The sequence below is a fragment of the Oncorhynchus keta genome, chromosome 31 (genome assembly GCF_023373465.1).
Source record: "Oncorhynchus keta strain PuntledgeMale-10-30-2019 chromosome 31, Oket_V2, whole genome shotgun sequence".
Taxonomy (NCBI): Eukaryota; Metazoa; Chordata; class Actinopteri; order Salmoniformes; family Salmonidae; genus Oncorhynchus; species Oncorhynchus keta.
The window spans coordinates 10,258,758-10,281,673 of NC_068451.1; the positions used below are offsets into that span (position 1 = coordinate 10,258,758).

At 42.9% G+C, this 22,916-nt stretch overlaps 1 protein-coding gene across 1 annotated transcript in view; it reads right to left on the reverse strand.

The window, feature by feature from the left end:
• Positions 1–22,916, reverse strand: part of LOC118364384 (ubiquitin-conjugating enzyme E2 E2-like) — a 37,197-nt gene that overhangs the window by 13,960 nt on the left and 321 nt on the right. The window contains exons 2-3 of the mRNA XM_035745887.2: positions 21,012–21,197; positions 18,776–18,826 (exon numbers count right to left, since the gene is read on the reverse strand). Of these exons, the coding sequence (XP_035601780.1) occupies positions 18,776–18,826; positions 21,012–21,190 (230 nt within the window). The 5' untranslated portion in view covers positions 21,191–21,197. The remainder of the gene's footprint in view (positions 1–18,775; positions 18,827–21,011; positions 21,198–22,916) is intronic.

Sequence of the window (22,916 nt, forward strand, 5' to 3'; positions counted from 1 at the left end):
GGCCACGTGATGTGTCACACTTGGTGTCCCCTAGAAAACATGAATAACATTTGGGACAAATGTTTGTGGGAAGCGCTGCACAAACGAGGACATTGAGAATCCAATGATACGAATGAATCAAGACAGGCGGAGTTAGCTTTCAAACAAGTGCCTTGGTGAAGGGCAATAAGGATACATTAACGTGAGATGATGTCTGAAGTCTGGAACAGAGCATGCTACCTTTAGTCACAAAACAAAATGACCCCACTTCATTAGAACATGCCTAGTTCAACAGATGCTATACTATTGTCAATAACAGATGAGTTGAAACATTTGAAATCATGTACTGCATGTACAGGTGTAGGATCTCAGTTTGACCTATATTGTCACAGCAAAATAATCCTGCTGCAAAAGGATTTTAACGTTTAGTACATAATGTTGCTTGATGAGTGGTTAGGCTATTTGCTGGCCAAAAGTAGGCTACATGAAAAGTGCAATACTGTTAATATAACCATGTGTTCGTTTATGTAAATCAATTCTCAGCAACAAAAGACTGATCAAATTAAGATCCTGTATTTGTACTAGGGTTTAATATGTTCCCTGTATTTTACAAAATGTTCCATCCCAAGATTAAATCACTTTTCTCCCGAGTAACCCGGAATTTCCCGCCAAAATCAGAAGTGTCATTATAAAGTATATAAATATGTCTGGATTTGATTAAAGCTTAAAGTTCAAACCTGGTGCTACCTGAGCCAGATGATGAGCTCTACATTAAACACATTTTAGGAGCCCTAACCCAAAAAGCACCAATGATTGTGCCGTTATCCAATAGGTGTACATATGATAGGCTATAGCACATTACGCACGAAAGAAAAACATAAAAGCCCATAGATGTTTGCTCTCTTGGGTAAATAAATGAAACAAGCATCAGTAATATTGGACTGTATTACTGTACTGTATTATTGTACTGTATTATATGGACTGGAACTATGCACCTCGTTCGAACCATGAAGCTGGGAGAGAACACACAATGTTGGTGGAAGACATGCACGCAGAAACCCCCAAATAAAATAATAAATAAATAAAATAGACATTGGTCATGATAGTGAAACTGATCAGTGATGTGTTTGTGTTGTAATGCCATGGATGTTTATCACTAAACCACCAATACACACCAGGCCACACCCACATTGTAAAAACCAAACCCAGACATTATGATAGGGAATTTGATCATTGATGTTTATGTTGTAATCCTTCGGATGTTGGGCCATCAGGACATGCCAGTTTTACACTAAAAGGATTTGGATTTTGAAATATAATAGGGTCCATTTACAATTTGTATAATTAGCCGTGCTTGACTGGGATGAAAGAATGCAGGCGCTGTCTTTTCCCAAGTTGGTCCATTAGACGTTTTTCATCTAAAATCACAAAATGACATTATGCTATTGAGACCTCAGATTGTTCTCCGTTAAGGGTTTATACACTTTTAACCAAATTTCCATTACTATAGCCTACATGAAAAAGTAAGCATTATTGACTGAAAGGCTGCCGTGTCTGATCCCATGTAGACCTACCATATCCTGCCGTTGTGCCCATGCTCAAGTTCTCTGCTGCCAATGACTGGAACGAACTACAGAAATCTCTGAAACTGGAAACACTTATCTCCCTCACTAGCTTTAAGCACCAACTGTCAGAGCATCTCACAGATTACTGCACCTGTACATAGCCCACCTATAATTTAGCCCAAACAACTACCTCTTTCCCAACTGTATTTAATTTATTTATTTGTTTTGCTCCTTTGCACCCCATTATTTTTATTTCTACTTTGCACATTCTTCCATTGCAAAACTACCATTCCAGTGTTTTACTTGCTATATTGTATTTACTGTGCCACCATGGCTTTTTTTGCCTTTACCTCCCTTATCTTACCTCATTTGCTCACATCGTATATAGACTTGTTTATACTGTATTATTGACTGTATGTTTGTTTTACTCCATGTGTAACTCTGTGTCGTTGTATGTGTCGAACTGCTTTGCTTTATCTTGGCCATGTCGCAATTGTAAATGAGAACTTGTTCTCAACTTGCCTACCTGGTTAAATAAAGGTGAAATAAAAAAATAAAAAATAAAATCAAGGCGCTTAACCCCCCCACAAAGTAGAACTCCACTGTCAGTCAAGTTGTCAACACGTGGTCAACCTTTCTTCTGGAGAGCTCCTGGGTGTGCAGGCTTGGCTTTTGATTCAGCCCTGAACCACCCAAGTCTACTTATCAAGATCATGTTGAGCAGTTGATGTGGCGGTTAGGCCAGGGCTTGAACAAAAGCCTGCACACCCAGTAGCTATCCTGGAGGATGGTTGCCACTATTGCAACATTACAAACCAATCCCTTTGTCATCTAACTAGACATGTTTATATTCGGCTAAAATATTCATGTTTCAGGGGAGATAGATGCACATTATTTGTCGCAATTATATGGCTACTGTTAAATAGAGGGCAATTCCAGCAGATTTATTTTAGGCTATCCACAGTGCCTGTGGAAAGGCAACAATGACAATAAAGCTTAGTTAGTTAACTAGCGAGATAGCCAATTTAAAACATAACTGCTACAAGTTATGTAGTATGTCTGTTGTCTGTCATTTTATACCTGCTGCTGAAATTTCTATCCTTGGGCAACGGCCCACTCGCACTGGCATACAAACAGACACGCACTGAGGGGTCATTCCAATGATGGTTGATATGTCGATTTTTAAGTGAGTGATTGATAATATTTAAATGCGTGCCTTGAGGAATTACATTAACAAAACATTCTGAAACTAATTCTCATGACCTTACAAACCCTCATTTGATCATTTGGAGCAACGCATGTGCATTTATGTCGGCGCATTTTCAATCTGCGCAATCTCAAAACAGCCCACTGTCACCCATAGATTCACAGACAAGCAGCAAATAAACTTGAACAAAGCAGAATCAGAAAGGAATGCCCATTCTCCATTGCTATTCAATGCAGATCCCGCCGTCATTCCACTTTGATTAGCCTCGATGTGTGAATCTGGGACAGCGATAGGATACTTTGTTTTAAAGAGGAGCTGGTATGCAATTCCCCCAAAAATGACAGGTGCGTGTACATTGCTCCGTACAGCTCCAGCCCAAGTCAAGCACGGATCATTTGGAGGCTGATGCATTGGCCTACCTTTCATAATATTTCCCCTAATGTTGTATTACCTTCTCTTTCACGCTCAATTGTTCCTTTATTCCTTCGTCGCTCTCAACAGTTAAATGAAATACGCTTGGTTCTCCCCTCATCATCATCATTGTAATGACATGCTTGAACAATAACTAAGATGCAGACGGCGTTCGCTTCTCTTCACAAACATAGAATTGTTATGAAGAAATAACTGCTAAAGCCTATCGCCATCAAGAGTGCTCGTTCTCTTTTCAAACTCCCCAGAAGTTATTTTGGCTGCTGTATTTAACTTTCAGCAAACAAGAGCAAGCCTGCATCCCTCTTCGAATGATCTATTAGAACTGCACAAAACAAATTTCCAACAAGCTATTCTAGTCTAGCTTTTCTTGGGGCTCCACAAGAGCTAAGGAGAAGCCATTGGAGAGCTAATACTCCATTGAATGTATTACCTAAGAGGCAGGCGAGGACATCATATACAGTGCCTTGCAAAAGTATTCATTCCCCTTGGCGTTTTTCCTATTTTGTTGCCTTACAACCTGTCATTTAAATTGATTTTATTTGTATTTCATGGACATACACAAAATAGTCCAAATTGGTGAAGTTCAAAAAAATAAAAACAGAAAAGTGGTGCGTGCATATGTATTCACCCCATTTGAAATGAAGCCCCTAAATAAGACCTGGTGCAACCAATTACCTTCAAAAGTCACATAATTAGTTAAATAAAGTCCACCTGTGTGCCATCTATATATATATATATACACACACACACACACACACACACTTGTCACTCACCTTTCAGAACAGATTAGGCCCCAGAGTCTACAACACCACTAAGCAGGGGGCACCACAAAGCCCAAGGAGCTCTCCAAACAGGTCAGGGTGGGGTTATAAAAAAATATGAAACTTTGAAAATTCCACTGAGCACCATTAAATCCATTATTTAAAAAAATGGAAAGAATATGGCACCACAACAAACCTGCCAAGAGAGGGCCACCCACCAAAACTCACAGACCAGGCAAGGAGGGCATTAATCAGAGAGGCAACAAAGAGACCAAAGATAACCTTAAAGGATCTGCAAAGCTCGACAGCGGCGATTGGAGTATCTGTCCATAGGACCACTTTAAGGCATACCTCCCACCACCCTGAGAACACATCCACACAGTGAAGCATGATGGCGACAGCATGTTGTAGGGATGTTTTTCATCAGTAGGGACTGGGAAACTGGTCAGAATTGAAGGAATGGATGGCCCTAAATACAGGGAAATTCTTGAGGGAAACCAGTTTCAGTCTTCCAGAGATTTGAGACTGGGATGGAGGTTCACCTTCCAGCAGGACAATTACCCTAAGCATACTGCTAAAGCAACACTTGAGTGGTTTAAGGGGAGACATTTAAATGTCTTGGAATGGCCTAGTCAAAGCCCAGACCTCAATCCAATTGAGAGAATCTGTGGTGTGACTTAAAGATTGCTGTACACCAGCGGAACCCATCCAACTTGAAGAGGCTGGAGCAGTTTTGATTTGAAGAATGGGCAAAATTCCCAGTGGCTAGATGTGCCAAGTTTATAGAGACATACCCCAATAGACTTGTAAGGCAACAAAATAGGAAAAATGCCAAGGAGGTGAATACTTTCCCAAGCCACTGAATATAAAGTGATCTCAAAGTATTGTAAGAGTGACATTTTTGTTTTGCTTTGCCTCATTACTCCAGCACTCTCTATTTGAAATTAACAATGACTATGAGGTTAAAATGCAGACTGTCAGCTTACAGGGTATTTTCATTCATATTGGGTGAACAATTTAGAAACTACACCACTTTTTGTACACCAGGTTAAAAAAAATGTCATGACATTTTTTGGTGACAAAACCAAATACGCTAGACAAGGTGAGATCTTTTGTGTCTGTAAAATGAATTGTGGGGCAAATATCGGTGGAAATGCTTTTCTGCTCAAAAATTGATATAAACCTTCATATCGACATAAACTTGGAGTAATGTGGTACTCTCACTACGACTTGTCGGGAAAGCATGCAATTTATTAGGCTACAGATGGCTGATGAAATAAATTATGATGAACTTCACATGGTGGTGAAAGTGCAAGGTGATGAGCTTGATGACCCTTTCCAATAAACGTCTAGGGTCTTATTCTGGTGACATGATGATGACTGCTTGGCTGCGATTTGAAAAATAAAAATGATCTTGCCCCTTTGTCCATAATAATCTCACCATGTAGTCTATACCGTGCGTTCGGAAACTATTCAGACCCCTTCACTTTTTTCACATTCTTATGTTAGCACCTTATACTAAAACTGATAAAATACCCCCCCCATTCTGCACACAATACCCCATAATGACGAAGCAAAAACAGGTTTTTAGAAATGTTTGAAAATGTATTACAAATAAAAAACAGAAATAGCTTATTTACATTAGTATTCAGACCCTTTGCTATGAGACTTGAAATTGAGCTAAGGTGCATCCTGTTTCCATTGATCATCCTTGAGAGATTTCTACAACATGATTGGAGTCCATCTGTGGTAAATTCAATTGATTGGGCATGATTTGGAAAGACGCACACCTGTCTATATAAGGTCCCACAGTTGGCAGTGCATGTCAGAGCAAAAATCGAAGGAATTGGTCGAAGGTCGAAGGAATTGTCCGTAGAGGCCCGAGACAGGATTGTGTCGAGGCACAGATCTGGGGAAGGGTACCAAAAAATGTCTGCAGCATTGAAGGTCCCAAGAACACAGTGGCCTCCACCATTCTTAAATGGAAGATGTTTGGAACCACCAAGACTCTTCCTAGAGCTGGCCTCCCGGCCAAACTGAGGAGTCGGGGGAGAAGGGCCTAGGCCAGGGAGGTGACCAAGGACCCGATTGTCACTCTGACAGAGCTCCATAGTTCCTCTGTGGAGATAGAACCTTCCAGAAGGACAACCATCTCTGCAGCACTCCACCAATCAAGCCTATATGGTAGAGTGGCCAGACAGATGCCACTCCTCAGTAAAAGGCAGATAACAGCCCGCTTGGAGTTTGCCAAAAAGGCACCTAAAAGACCCTCTCAGACCATGAGAAACAAGATTCCCTGGATTGAAGAAACCAAGATTGAACTCTTGGCCTGAATGTCAAGCGTCACATCTGGAGGAAACCTGGCACCATCCCTACAGTAAAGCTTGCTGGTGGCAGCAGCATAATGCTGTGGGGATGTTTTTCAGTGGCAGGGACTGGGAGACAAGTCAAGAGAGGGAAAGATGAACGGAGCTAAGTACAGAGCGATCCTTGATGAAAACCTGAGCGTCCAGGGCCTCAGGGAAGAGGTTCGCTAGCCAGCTATTTGTCGTCCTTAACGTAGGAGACTCTGCTAGCTAGCTAACAGCTAACAGCTAGCCAACGTCTACTGAATAGAACCCAACAACCCGGTCGCATTCACAGGTAGTATCACATTTTCATTTCATTACAGTACAACGGTTTGATTTGTTTGATCGTAGCTAGCTACATAGCTAGCTACATAGCCGTCTTTGTTTCAAAGATAATTGTGTAGTCTAGACCGATTTCCTAGGTTAGCTAGCCAGCTATTGTCGTTCTTTAACTCAACGTAACGTAAACAACACTGCTAGCTAGCCAGCTAGCCCCGAACAGCAGCACTGTAGAAATTATTACACTCAACGGAACGACTTGACTAGTGTAGTGTCAACAACGCAGCTACTGCCAGCTAGCCTACTTTAGCAGTACTGTATCATTTTAATCATTTTAGTCAATAGATTCTTGCTACGTAAGCTTAACTTTCTGAACATTCGAGACGTGTAGTCCGCTTGTCATTCCAATTTCCTTGCATTAGCGTAGCCTTTTCTGTAGCCTGTCAACTATGTGTCTGTCTATCCCTGTTCTCTCCTCTCTGCACAGACCATACAAACGCCCCACACCGCGTGGCCGCGACCACCCTAACCTGGTGGTCCCAGCGCGTACGACCCACGTGGAGTTCCAGGTCTCTGGTAGCCTCTGGAACTGCCAATCTGCGGCCAACAAGGCAGAGTTCATCTCAGCCTATGCCTCCCTCCAGTCCCTTGACTTCTTGGCACTGACGGAAACATGGATCACCACAGATAACACTGCTACTCCTACTGCTCTCTCCTCGTCCGCCCACGTGTTCTCGCACACCCCGAGAGCTTCTGGTCAGCGGGGTGGTGGCACCGGGATCCTCATCTCTCCCAAGTGGTCTTTCTCTCTTTCTCCCCTTACCCATCTGTCTATTGCCTCCTTTGAATTCCATGCTGTCACAGTTACCAGCCCTTTCAAGCTTAACATCCTTATCATTTATCGCCCTCCAGGTTCCCTCGGAGAGTTCATCAATGAGCTTGATGCCTTGATAAGCTCCTTTCCTGAGGACGGCTCACCTCTCACAGTTCTGGGCGACTTTAACCTCCCCACGTCTACCTTTGACTCATTCCTCTCTGCCTCCTTCTTTCCACTCCTCTCCTCTTTTGACCTCACCCTCTCACCTTCCCCCTACTCACAAGGCAGGCAATACGCTTGACCTCATCTTTACTAGATGCTGTTCTTCCACTAACCTCATTGCAACTCCCCTCCAAGTCTCCGACCACTACCTTGTATCCTTTTCCCTCTCGCTCTCATCCAACACTTCCCTCACTGCCCCTACTCGGATGGTATCGCGCCGTCCCAACCTTCGCTCTCTCTCCCCCCCGCTACTCTCTCCTCTTCCATCCTATCTTCTCTTCCCTCTGCTCAAACTTTCTCCAACCTATCTCCTGATTCTGCCTCCTCAACCCTCCTCTCCTCCCTTACTGCATCCTTTGACTCCCTATGTCCCCTATCCTCCAGGCCGGCTCGGTCCTCCCCTCCCGCTCCGTGGCTCGACGACTCATTGCGAGCTCACAGAACAGGGCTCCGGGCAGCCGAGCGGAAATGGAGGAAAACTCGCCTCCCTGCGGACCTGGCATCCTTTCACTCCCTCCTCTCTACATTTTCCTCCTCTGTCTCTGCTGCTAAAGCCACTTTCTACCACTCTAAATTCCAAGCATCTGCCTCTAACCCTAGGAAGCTCTTTGCCACCTTCTCCTCCCTCCTGAATCCTCCCCCCCTCCCTCCTCCCTCTCTGCAGATGACTTCGTCAACCATTTTGAAAAGAAGGTCGATGACATCCGATCCTCGTTTGCTAAGTCAAACGACACTGCTGGTTCTGCCCACACTGCCCTACCCTATGCTCTGACCTCTTTCTCCCCTCTCTCTCCAGATGAAATCTCGCGTCTTGTGACGGCCGGCCGCCCAACAACCTGCCCGCTTGACCCTATCCCCTCCTCTCTTCTCCAGACCATTTCCGGAGACCTTCTCCCTTACCTCACCTCGCTCATCAACTCATCCCTGACCGCTGGCTACGTCCCTCCCGTCTTCAAGAGAGCGAGAGTTGCACCCCTTCTGAAAAAACCTACACTCGATCCCTCCGATGTCAACAACTACAGACCAGTATCCCTTCTCTCTTTTCTCTCCAAAACTCTTGAGCGTGCCGTCCTTGGCCAGCTCTACCGCTATCTCTCTCAGAATGACCTTCTTGATCCAAATCAGTCAGGTTTCAAGACTAGTCATTCAACTGAGACTGCTCTTCTCTGTATCACGGAGGCGCTCCGCACTGCTAAAGCTAACTCTCTCTCCTCTGCTCTCATCCTTCTAGACCTATCGGCTGCCTTCGATACTGTGAACCATCAGATCCTCCTCTCCACCCTCTCCGAGTTGGGCATCTCCGGCGCGGCCCACGCTTGGATTGCGTCCTACCTGACAGGTCGCTCCTACCAGGTGGCGTGGCGAGAATCTGTCTCCTCACCACGCGCTCTCACCACTGGTGTCCCCCAGGGCTCTGTTCTAGGCCCTCTCTTATTCTCGCTATACACCAAGTCACTTGGCTCTGTCATAACCTCACATGGTCTCTCCTATCATTGCTATGCAGACGACACACAATTAATCTTCTCCTTTCCCCCTTCTGATGACCAGGTGGCGAATCGCATCTCTGCATGTCTGGCAGACATATCAGTGTGGATGACGGATCACCACCTCAAGCTGAACCTCAGCAAGACGGAGCTCCTCTTCCTCCCGGGAAGGACTGCCCGTTCCATGATCTCGCCATCACGGTTGACAACTCCATTGTGTCCTCCTCCCAGAGCGCTAAGAACCTTGGCGTGATCCTGGACAACACCCTGACGTTCTCAACTAACATCAAGGCGGTGTCCCGTTCCTGTAGGTTCATGCTCTACAACATCCGCAGAGTACGACCCTGCCTCACACAGGAAGCGGCGCAGGTCCTAATCCAGGCACTTGTCATCTCCCGTCTTGATTACTGCAACTCGCTGTTGGCTGGGCTCCCTGCCTGTGCCATTAAACCCCTACAACTCATCCAGAACGCCGCAGCCCGTCTGGTGTTCAACCTTCCCAAGTTCTCTCACGTCACCCCGCTCCTCCGCTCTCTCCACTGGCTTCCAGTTGAAGCTCGCATCCGCTACAAGACCATGGTGCTCGCCTACGGAGCTGTGAGGGGAACGGCACCTCAGTACCTCCAGGCTCTGATCAGGCCCTACACCCAAACAAGGACACTGCGTTCATCCACCTCTGGCCTGCTCGCCTCCCTACCACTGAGGAAGTACAGTTCCCGCTCAGCCCAGTCAAAACTGTTCGCTGCTCTGGCCCCCAATGGTGGAACAAACTCCCTCACGACGCCAGGACAGCGGAGTCAATCACCACCTTCCGGAGACACCTGAAACCCCACCTCTTCAAGGAATACCTAGGATAGGGTAAGTAAGGGTAAGTAATCCTTCTCACCCCCCCCCTTCTCACCCCCCAACAAGATTTAGATGCAAGTGGCTGTTCCACTGGTTGTCATAAGGTGTATGCACCAATTTGTAAGTCGCTCTGGATAAGAGCGTCTGCTAAATGACTTAAATGTAATGTAAATGTAAAACCTGCACATTTACAGAAGTATTCTGCCCCTTTACTCAGTACGTTGTTGAAGCACATTTGGCAGTGATTATTTATATTATACAGTGGTGGGCCGTCAGGGCCAGCAAGGCCTTCTCTGCTGGCCTAAACATCATCATTTTTTAAATATATTTTCCCACAAATATGTATTAAATTATTCCCCAGAGTAAGAGTTATACTCTTCATTTCATAGCTTTCCTCTTGGTTGCATTGCTTCCAGCCCCAAGTTGAGATTTGGAGGGCTGGTCTTTATGTTAGATCTTTTATCCAATCATATTCAGCCATCATGTGTTGCCAGGGGTCTAAAATCTGCCCTCAGGCCTTCAGAATCAACAGTGCGGGCACTTGTAGCTTAAAGTGAATGGAAATGAACATTTAGTGTCAACCAATCAGCTTTAGAGTTGGCTATTGTACTCCTGCTGGCTGGCTCCAGTGTTACACAGGAGCCAGCTAGCAGGCGTAGTGCGTGCAGGTCTTTTGATTGGATTACCAATATTTAGAGGCAGGTCTTATATGGGCAGGTCTATGCAAACCTCAGAACTAGGAAACTGAATTTGATAAACAAATTAATTTGCGTACTACTAAACTGTTTTTTTAACCCACAATGGCGGAAGGAGGAGAAGATATCGATTTGGTCGAGGATATAATAACGCCATTCTCAAGACAAACTTTTCAAGAAAAGTTAGACATTGTCAGGAGAGGTCGCCCAACGCCAACGCTACAAAGCCTGTCACAGGCGGGAAAGGGGTTTGTTCGCCACTTTCAAAGTTCCAACTACGAGCGCTATCAATGGCTCACAGGCTCCGAGAAGCACTGCAAACTGCACTGCTGGGAATGCCTATTAATTTGCAAGTGATAGATTTGGTGTTTGGAGCCACACTGGCTTTGCAAACTTGAGTTGTCTAAACGAGGCAGCAATGAGACACGGCCGGGCACTTACAAGCAATGGTGCTTTTGAAAACATTTGGGGACACCCGAGTGGATCCACAGCTCAACGAACAAGAGCGCAGGGCAACGGGAGCTGCACAATGAAAAGGTATTGTACTCTTCCCCTGCAATTCTATGAATAAAAATGTCAATTTCAAGGTGACGCAACGCCTGGTTTTATACTGCGTTTCTGTCTAAATGTATCGTGCCATGGCATCATAATGATGGTAATAAGAGGTGGATTAATTCGGGTGGGACTGTGTAGGACCTCACTGAAGGCCCAGCCCCCAGGCACGCCACTGATATAATATACACACACACACATTTGCAAAACAAAAAAGTTTTGCTTCGTCATTATGGGGTATTGTGTGTAGATTGACGAGGGGAGGGAATTATTTAGTCAATAGCATACAGATAGCGATGTTGGCTAGAGCGCACCTCTAGAGAAAACCATCTAAGTTAAATGCAATTGTTATTATTTTTTGGTACATGGGAATTTCACTGTAAAATGTTTTTTTTTATGTGCACTACGTCACTATGCACAGCCTTTTATCTGAAATAAGTCAATTTGATGGAAACGAATCTCTGGTGGGAAATTGCACATATTGCTTTTATGATTTTCTTTTGAATATTTGCATGAAAACTTGTCTCCAATTGGAAAGAAACCCAGCTATTGTCCCAATACTTTTGGAGCTCACTGTAGATATCAATCGAGAACAGGATGATTTATGTTGGATTCAATTTGAATGGAATTGATGGAGAGAGAGAGTGCTTGCATGCACACTGATTTAAAGCAATGATAGGCTATTAATCTTTACAATAAAAACAATAAAAGTGACCCCCAAAAGCCTGATGGAGATTAGACAATCAGATATTAGTTCTAATATTTACTGTAGAACAGGTTATGTCCCTACCCTGAGCATTGATCGTGCAGATAGCAGAACAGAGAAAGCCGTAGAGAATACAGATGTAGACATTGCATATAATTTAAAGGAGCTGCATTTGATGTCTGCCTGCATTGGCCGTGCAGCATTTAGGGTGATAAGTCCTATGCAGAAGTCAGGCATTCATACTTCTTGCGCTTCGTGGAGCAGCGCAGAGCTGTTGTGAAGGAAGTGAGTTTGTGTTATTAAAGGACCTCCCGCCAACCAACCATGTCAATGCAGAGCTATACGGAACGGAGCCCTCCGCATTGTTACAACATTTGGCCGGCGCACAGCGATGCAGTAAGGAGCTCAATGGCCTCTGGCATGCCTCCGGAGGCTCCGCAATTGCATCACACCATCCATATGGCGTCTCCGACCACATTTTCGGATCAAGCATACATTTGCTTTTAGGCCGTAGCTATGGATACAGTCTTCGCCCATGCTCCGCTCCAGCAAACCCTCTTTCTCAAAGCTAAGGAGCCTGATCATGTTTTGCGCATGTGTTATTTTACGCAAACATTCGTTTTTCTAACGTAGCTGCTCACACTAACCCCTCCCTTGATGTTTCGCTCTTTTACTCACCCTCTTCTTAGCCATGTTGATGTAGCCCGTCTCTACCTCATATTTCTGAACAGTTGAAATAAAAACCCTGCTGCGATTTGAACAAACATTCGAAAACATATATGATGAAGGCTATAACCTTCTGTCTGTCGGAACGGATATTGCAGTTGCACAAGCAGGAAGCAGTCCCTACACTTTGGGAAAAAACAATCAGCGCTGTGTGTGACGATGGCTAATCTTTAACTGCTGCCATATTGTAGTTCCTGTCTGCCTCCTGGTGAGTTTAGCATTGTTTCCACTGCAGTCATTAAGCTGTGGCGCTGAGGCCACGGCAAAGAAATATGGAAAATGAAAAAAAGATTCTACCGAAGTGCACTTTGAACATGATAGAACAGTCCTCTGCAAACAAAAAATGTAATGAATAAAACATTTCAGACAACCCCATAGTAGAATGGTTTCTATTTACCTAGTCAGCTTGTTGTTGTGTGTTCTATACAAGACAAATATTCCTCTCGAGACACATTCAAATTATGGGGAACATGGAGAAAAATGCATTTTGACAAGTAGTCAATGCACAACAATTCTTGTAATAGCTGGGAAAACAGCAGCTTTAATGGCATTTGTTAAATAGAGGGGGATCCCAGCCTTCCATTCCTACTTGTATTTCTCAACTTCTAAATATGCGAACTGCACCATTTAAAAAAGTTCAGCACATGAATGCTAAATGTAACTCGGGTAATAATAATAATGTTTGGGGAGTGACTGTGTGATAATGGTGATAATGCTTTTTGCTAATAGCATACCTGATAATATGGACATTCCCTCACAACATTTCCCCCCCACTTCACATTTTTGCAGAGGAAACACTGCAGCTTAGCCAATATTCACAATGATGATGAAAAAATAACATGAAATTGCTAATTAGACTGCGTGTCGGTGTCTTGCTGCGTTCCACCTCTGGGCAGCCGAGCATGTATCTGGACCGGTGAAAATAGTCTGACAATGGGAGAGTTTGTTTATGCTGATATCATGGCGTGACTAACTAGCTGCATGCAACTCAGCAGATAACTGGCTAGCCTGACTGTTGGTGTCGTGCTAGCCTGACAGTTGTGTACAACATGACGTTTGTAGGCTACACCAGTGACCAGACAAAGGCGATCAAGGAGGGGGAGCGGCAGCGGAGTACCCAGCACAGCAACTACGTAGGAAGCGGAGTGGCTACATTAAAAATAATCTTGCACATGGGCAGACATATCTGTATTTTTAGCCTGGGCAAATTGGGATACAGAAACTCTGTATCCATAACCACTCTGTATAATTTAACAGTTCTATTTCACATCATGCTGTTCATTTATTATAATTTACCACTTTCCTGCAGTTATTTATCCCGGGAAATGGGAGTGGGTTTGAATGGAAATCCTGATAACTTGGTTCCCGTTATTAAATCCTAATCTGTAAACATACAGTATTTTGCACCACTGGGAAACAACCATTATCAGAAGGTCATGAACAGGATGCAAGAGAACAAATGTCGTAAACCATCAACGATCTACACAAATTAGTTTTCAAATAAATGTTCTGTTCCAGAGTCTTTCTCATGAATCTTAGAAATATGCGCTGAAATTCTTGAAAGTTCAGCCGCAAATGACAACGATCAAGTATATTTCACAGAGGGGACTGTGGCGCACATCCCCTCCTCCTCATGAATATTGATAACTTCACCGCTGTGGCCTTGTAGACATTAAGTCCCCTGGTAAAGCCTGTGAAAAATGGCTCTGAGTTTGTCACTCCCACAGAACCCCAGAGGGACACAACACTAATAAGCAGCAGTCACTCAGTCACAGTAGTGGAGATGATCCCATCATTTAAAGGGGGATGGAGATCAGTGTGGGTATTATTGGTCAACAATGTCATGTTATAAATCCTGCTGAGTGCAGACACTTCCTATTGGGCCTGTCTGCCTGACATCATCAAAAAGTGACATGGTTTGGTTTGGGCATTTAAGGGCATTACGTCATGCCATTTGAATTCAGAAGCCAGCAGAAGCTATTTGTGCTGAAGACTGACCGTGTTAATCAACCAAATTAGTGTGCATCTGGCCTCAAGAGAGACGTGTCCAGTGCTACAGTAGGCTATACATCAATGGCAACATTCAGTCAGAATAAATGCTATTCTGTTCCAGACCCCTTTCATTGTTTCATCACATAAACATTGCTGCTTGCAATACTTGAAATATCTACAGCAATACTTCTGACAGTTAGAGAAATCACAATGCCCAAAGCCTATTTGGTTAAAACTGGTTTCAAATCACCACCCTGGACGGTTCTGACCTAGAATATGTGGACAACTATAAATACCTAGGTGCCTGGCTAGACTGTAAACTCTCCTTCCAGACTCATATCAAACATCTCCAATCCAAAATCAAATCTAGAATCAGCTTTCTATTTCGCAACAAAGCCTCCTTCACTCACGCCACCAAACTTACCCTAGTAAAACTGACTATCCTACAGATCCGACTTCAGTGATGTCATCTACAAAATAGCTTCCAATACTCAAACTGGATGCAGTCTATCACAGTGCTATCAGTTTTGTTACTGAATCACCTTATATCACCCACCACTGTGACCTGTATGCTCTAGTCAGCTGGCCCTCTCTACATATTCGTCGCCAGACCCACTGGCTCCAGCTCATCTACAAGTCTATGCTAGGTAAAGCTCCGCTTTATCTCAGTTCACGATAACAACACCCACCCGTAGCACACGTTCCAGCAGGTATATCTCACTGATCATCCCCAAAGCAAACACCTCATTTGGCCGCCTTTCCTTCCAGTTCTCTGCTGCCAGTGACTGGAACGAATTGCAGCTGAAGCTGGAGACTTATATTTCCCTCACCAACTTTAAACATCAGCTATCTGAGCAGCTAACCGATCGCTGCAGCTGTACATAGTCTATCTGTAAATAGCCCACCCAACCTTTCATCCCCATACTGTTTTTAATTACTTTTCTGCTCTTTTGCACACCAGTATCTCTACTTGCACATCACACATCATTTATCACTCCAGTGTTAATCTGCTAAATTGTCATTCTTCGCTACTATGGCCTATTTATTGCCTACCTCCTCGTGCTTTTTGGACACATTGTATATAGACTTAATTTTTTTTCTACTGTGTCATTGACTTGTTTGTGTTATTGGCTTGTTCATTGTTTATTCCATGTTATTCCATGTGTAACTCATTGTTGTTGTCTGTGTCACACTGCTTTGCTTTATCTTGGCCAGGTCGCAGTTGTAAATGAGAATTTGTTCTCAACTAGCCTACCTGGTTAAATAAAGGTGAAATTAAAAATGTAATTAAAAAAATTTAAAAACTTGTTTGATGAGTGGCAATGACAAGGTGAGAGAGCTGTCACAATAATGATAGTAAACTGGAGCTGGGAATGACATCTTACTGCCCTCGTGTTCACATGCTGAAAAAACACAAAAAACAGGGTCCAAAATGCTTGGAACAAATGCAATTTCTAACAAATATTTAGTAACAGTACTGATGAAAGACAATGTCATATCATGGATGCTTAGGACTGTTATAAAGCAGAGTACTAGAAAGTGATTAGACAGTAGCCAACGACACATCAACCATTACTTTCAACCTTCTACGATCACCTCATGATTCAATTTGCAGGCCATCTCCAGAGATGTTCTTTTACAGGATGATAAGGCTGGGAGACTCTCCCCTGCTTAAACAAAGGGGATGTCTGACTGCAGGCCTCTCAGTGGGGTGAGCGACGAGAGGAAATAAATCTGCCGGCCCCGGCTCTGTGTGTAATGTGCCGAGCGAGGTGATCTTTTCAATACAACACACACTGTCTTCTGAAGGGGCCAATAGACAGTGACACCACGTGCAGTGTGAAATAAAATGAATAACCTGTGAGACTAACTTGGTCGGTAGTGAGTGATGCGTAAGGCATAAATGATGACATTGACAAGCCTCTTTTTAATGCAAAGCAAATAGTTTTTTAGCCCTTATCGACATTCACTTTTAAAAAAGGGTGTGTGGGGGTGATCTACTAAGCTTAAATATGGAATTGTTTTAAGATGGTCATACCATGGATCATTTAGCTATTTGATTTGTAATTTTAGGAACCTTTTAGGCACCAAAAATATCTCTAAATATTATTTTAAAATATATTGAATTTGGCCTTAACTACCATAAACCATAGAAATGCACTGTATAACACATTCATAAATGGCAAGAAAGACAGTAAAAAAAATCGTACAGAATAAGGTTCAAGCGTCTGTCCTATATCTAGGAGATATAAGAAAGCTAAGGAAATATTTTAATTTGACACATATTTAACCCCTTATTTTAGTTGTCACTAAACTACCTCCATTCATTTGTAACGGTTAGCGTCAGACAAGTCCCACGATAGAACCAAACCTTCGTAGAACAAAACCGCTTTCGTGAGACGACCGATTTTCTGGATGCCTCATGGTCTGACAAATAACGCTATAGCTCGGCCACCCTCTACCGCAGATACGGAAGACCGACATAGGCAGATGCGGATTGAGACGCAGCCCATGTAAAAAAAAAATATATATATCTAGCTTACTTACAGTGACCGATTTTTGTATTTTGTTACTTATATTGACGCACGGGTGCATCAATAGACTCTTAAGGATTATAGAAATGTTCTGTTATACATATTCTATAACCCTAATCAGACCATTATAACAGTGGAAGAACATTTTAATTAGGATGTGTTATAAAAGCCATTTTATTTTAGTTGTTATTAGGGCTGGGACGATACCAGTATCGCGATACTCATTAGTATCGTGGCAAGGAAACAAAACACAAATGGGATTTAACTTCTTTAGGAAAACAGCCCTGATGTTGAAAACAAACATGATGTTGTCATTTAGTCACATGTATTTACTTTCAAGATATAGCACATAATATTTTACATACAGCAGGTTTTTAAAAAAGGACCAAAGAGTCTGGTCTGCTTCATTTTTTCATTTTTGTGTACAGAAAAACATATTGCTATACTGGTATCGTCCCGGCCCTAGTTGTTTTGGGATTAGCATGAATATGCAGCCCCGGGATACACAGAGAGGATAATCTTTAAAACACCTAATTGTTTTCCAGACAACTAGTTATTTTGATGGCAGCGTACATTTCTGTTAGTGATTATTTTACTTTAAAATTATGCCTCCTTTAATCACTCTGCCTGTGTAGCCTCAAGCAAAATAATTTCCAACGTGACAACCTCATTTTTCAGAGTCCATTTTAACAAATTATTTGAAGTCCTTGAGTAAAGAGCCAATACTCAATATCGCATTTACCCTTCAGTAACTACATTTTGAATTAGAATGAAAAGGTTACATATATATATATATATATATACATACCATTTCAGCAAGGGTGTTACATGAAACTCAGTTAAAGTGATAAGTTCACAGCACCACACACACACAACTGTCTGTTTAGCACTGGATGAGTCAGGGCCATCTCTCTTTGCCGTTTTATCAGGTGCATACAAAATGAACACAACCAATCTAAAATGGCCAAAAAGCAGCAGTTGCCTTGTGCCTGGCCTCCATTTTCTCTGGTAATTTGCATTTGACTGCTGAGACTGAGGTAATTACCGTGCTGTTATAAACAGGGGAGGATAATCAATGACAACGTCACTTTGTGTTCTTTAAGTTAATAAGGCCTCTGCACAACATCCCCCAGGGATGCCTTTTGTCATTCAGCGGCTGATGCACGTGGTCGGTCTGCCACTCGCTAGCTGGCCACCATATCTCTCCCTTTAAGGACAGGCAGCAGAACACAATAACCATTGTCTGTTTGTGACAATCAAAACTTTTTAAAATCACATGTTCTCTTTTAAACTTTAAACTGAAATCGTATGATCTAAAATGGTACGTCTCCTATATGGTTAGATAAGTAGGCCTACATCTTGTGTTAGGTAGAAGAGAACAAACTATAGAAATGTTGTGAAAAGTACTAGCGTAAATCATTCTTACATGTATGATTAACATCTTTATCATAACAAGGATATACCACTGTAATACCTGACCGCCTATGTAAAACCAGAAAGACTGAAGTCCATCCTTCATTCTTAGAACCAACAATCCTTAACAGAAATACAGTATATCCTGAAATCCCAAGGCCACAACATGAGCAAGGTGAATAAACATAAATGCTGGTAGAGAGCAATCTTTCCTTACCTGCAGTTTGGAGGTGGGTCGAGTGTAATTTCTGCAAGTTCTTTCTGAATCCTGAAAAACAATGATACTCTGTTTTAATCTTTGCGGCAATGAATATCTCTAATCACATAACTGAAAAAGCTCCCAGAATGCATTTGACTCCATGTGATAATGAAATGCACAAATATCATGTTGTTAATAAATCCATAGAACATGATGATACAAGTAGACCGGACCACAAATTGCAGTCATATGAGTTAACATATAAAAATCTCAATTTACCAAATGTCAAGGCAATCCATTGTAGGCTTATTATGTCTGGGGTTGGGCCGATATATGATTCAATCGAAAATTGTGATATTTGACATTGACGATATATTGTGTCGTGCAAGACGATATCGTGATGTGCAAGACTAGAAAACTGTGCAGTTATATCAGTTTGGCTGTATCAAGTGCAGTTATCAGTTTGGCTGTAAAAATGCTAAGGTTATTTAATGAGAATGCCACTATATTGTAAATATGCACAAACATTATACAGTCTGAAATGATTTAGTAATTAACGGCGCAAAACTATTATATCAGATATCACAATATTTAGATTAGCATATCGTAGATGAGGTCTCCCCAAATATCACCCAACTCTAATGGTGTCACACAGTGCCATACTGTTGTTAAACTGACTTTTCCATGAGGAAGCAGCATCAGGCACATTACAAACATGATGAGGCAACCTCTGTTTATCAGCGTGTGTGTGTGTGTTATTACAATAGGCCTGTACAAATGTCAACATCTCTCAATTACTCTTTCAAATTCAACCCTGCAGCAGTCACCTGCGGAGGGAAGGGTTAATAACATCATATAAACATCTTCGTATAAAAAGGATGACATGTAATGATTCACACACACAACAGTGCAATTTAACCCATCAGTCATAATGTTGTGTCACATCCATCTGTGTTGAACCAGGCAATGGGGGGAAAACGCCATGGAAACACATTATACCATCACTGACATAACTGCAGCCCATTTAATCAACAGAGACCTGTGGTGTCCAGTGTTGCGGTCGTAATACTAAAACCCTGGGTTTGAGTACAGCGGACTGTCTTATAAGTGTGCTACACATCAGGAAGATGTTCCAAATATCAGGGTAGTTATAAAAAAGTGCTGTAGTCTCAGCCAATCCCTGGCTCGGCTGGTTGCATAATTCTATCATCACCTCGCATCAATCTGTGTTTCCACTGGCAAGACTAGGTGGGCGGAAGTGGGAATGCTGTTTGTGACAACACTAACCACACAGATATATGGGTGATGAATGAAATTATGGTAATCATCATTACGGATCAGGCCACCTGACCTTGCTAAGGAAAGCGCTATGAAAATGCTATAACCAAGGATAACCACGGCAAGTCCAGACTGCTTCCTGGTCAGCTCTTATCATCACACGGCCAGGAAAGACTCAGGGGCATAGTCATCATAGTAATCTGCCTGTCAGATGAATGACAGGCATTACAGTGTCATGATGCGATAGATGCAACAGGGTAACCTTTCATTACATATGTTGTATGGATTAAATCTAATGGATATATTAATAGCATGAGTGTGACTATAAAACTAATGTCCATTGGACCAGTTAGCGTTATATACAATGAGCCTACAAAACGTTTGGAACACCTGCTCTGTCCATGACAGACTGACCAGGTAAATCCAGGTGAAAGCTACGATCCCTTATTGATGTCACTTGTTAAATACACTTCAATCAGCATAGATGAAGGGGAGGAGACCGGTTAAAGAAATATTTTTAAGCCTTGAGACAATTGAGACATGGATTGTGTACCATTCAGACAGTGAATGGGCAAGAAAAAAGATTTTGAGTGCCTTTGAACGGGGTATGGTAGTAGGTGCCAGGCACACCGGCTTGAGTGCATCAAGAAATGCAATGTTGCTGGGTTTTTCACACTCAACAGTTTCTTAGGTGTATCAAGAATGGTCCACCACCCAAAGGACATCCAGCTTGACAACTGTGGGAAGCACTGGTGTCAACATGGGCCAGCATCCCTGTGGAATGCTTTCCACACCTTGTACAGTCCATGCCCTGTCGAATTGAGGCTGTTCTGGGGGCAAAAAGGTTGCAACTCAATATTAGGATGGTGTTACTAATATTTTGTACACTCAGTGTAACTCACCACCCTGAGGATAGGAAGGTGCTCAAACCTGCCCCACTTAAATACCACTGAACTGCGCCAGATTCAAGGTTTACCTCTTGGCACTGGTTGAGAGTTTGGCAGCCGTTTTACTGGAGATCTTAGTCTCCTTCTTTTTGGGCTGTGCTTGTTCCCGCTCCTGTTCTGGGGGTACTGATGATTCTCTTTGTTCGATATCCGAGCTCCCCCCACTGGTGCTGGGGCTGTCGTCCGGTCTCTGCACCTCACTGGACATCCTGGCCCTGGGAAACAGACACCAAACAGCACAGCTTTATCTTTCATTATGTTTTCTATGCTAAATAAATGAGTGGTGTAATGGTATGTTAGCCTTCCCAGGCCTTTTCAAATAAATTACTTTGGGGGGACTGCCAGGGTTCCATGGTTGCACAGTCTATCATTTTATTAGTCATTGTGCTGTTTTGCAGGTTAAGATTAAGATGCCATTGTGCCCTTGAGCAAGGCACTTTGGTCAATTGACTGTATTGGTCAATTGCACACAAGGTCCAACCGAAATTTGATTTCCGCTTTTAACCCAACCCCTCCGAAAGACACACATACAGGTTTTTGGGAGAAGAGGTGTGGGGGGCTGCCACACTGGGCACCCAGGGTGCTGTTGTTGTGGGGGTTAAATGCCTTGCTCAAGGGCACAACAGCAGGCAATGGCATCTAGGATTTGATACCAGCAACACACCGGTTGCCAGCTCACTTCCCGCCGGACCCCAGATACAAACTGGTAACCCTCCAGTTTCTGGCTCAACTCTCTAACCACACAACAGCAGTTACCTGCCTCCATGGTGTGGTTGAGTTTAACAGAATACTTGATTGTCCTAGCAGGCAGACATTATTTTCTCAACAGGGTAATTATGTAAATCTGTTTCACTTTTCTGGTTAATGTGTTGAAGGCAAGGTGGTGAAGTTATTTGCGGTTCATCAATATTTCGACAAACTACTAAGATCTCAAACTCATTCATGAAGATCCAATATTACTGTGTTAACAAACCACCTACACATTTTTGGAGTATGAAAGAACAATGCTTTTAAGATGTATTGACTTGAAGAGTCAAGTGTCACAGGCCTACTGACAATATAGTCGTATGTAAAACAATTCATTCAATATCACCACATCGATTGATTGAACATAGACCGAAAGAGACACTAGCCGATAAAACTCAACTAATCAGGGAGTTGAGTTCAGTAGGATAAAGAGACACTAGAACAGTAGGCCTGTGCCTCGAAAAAGGGCATCAGATGACAGATATCGCATTAGGCTTTGATGACAATAATGTGAGGTAATTTGTTTTTATCTGTCACGGTCAGTGATATCGGTTTATATTGTTTCGAATAAAAGCCTGGGGAATAGGATTTAACGTTACGGTGAAAGATGCAACCGGTTAGTAGTGCTTTACCACTATCTTTCCCGGGGGTGTTATGATAAGAACATCAACGCTATTTGTGTATCCACTCGCCAGACATGTATCAACTTGCAAAACAGGTGTGAGCTGGCAACGTTGGGGAAATTATACCAATTCTAAAAATTGATAGTTACATTTATCAAATATGACGCGCATGTTGACTATGGGCCTCAATAAATAGGACACAATAATGTATCACTTTCTTCTGTCTTTGTTTCGGACCCAGCTGAGCAATTGGTCAACACAATTTGAAAGCCTCCCCCGGTCGACTGAAAAGAAAATAAACAAATAGCATGTGCCCGCGACACAAATAGGGCAGTCAAAAAAACAATGGATAACAAACATCAATAACACTGCAGGGAAAAAGTAACACCCGCTGTGTCATGTCCTGCCGTGGGGAATTTAAATGAAGAGGCCTGCGCGTTTAAAACTCGGAAAAATATGCAGAGAACATCACGTTTTTAGAGATTCTTCGACATGGCATCAAGGGCTCGTCAAGGCCAGTCGACGCGAGGGCCAAATGAACAGCTTGGAAATGTGTGAATCCAA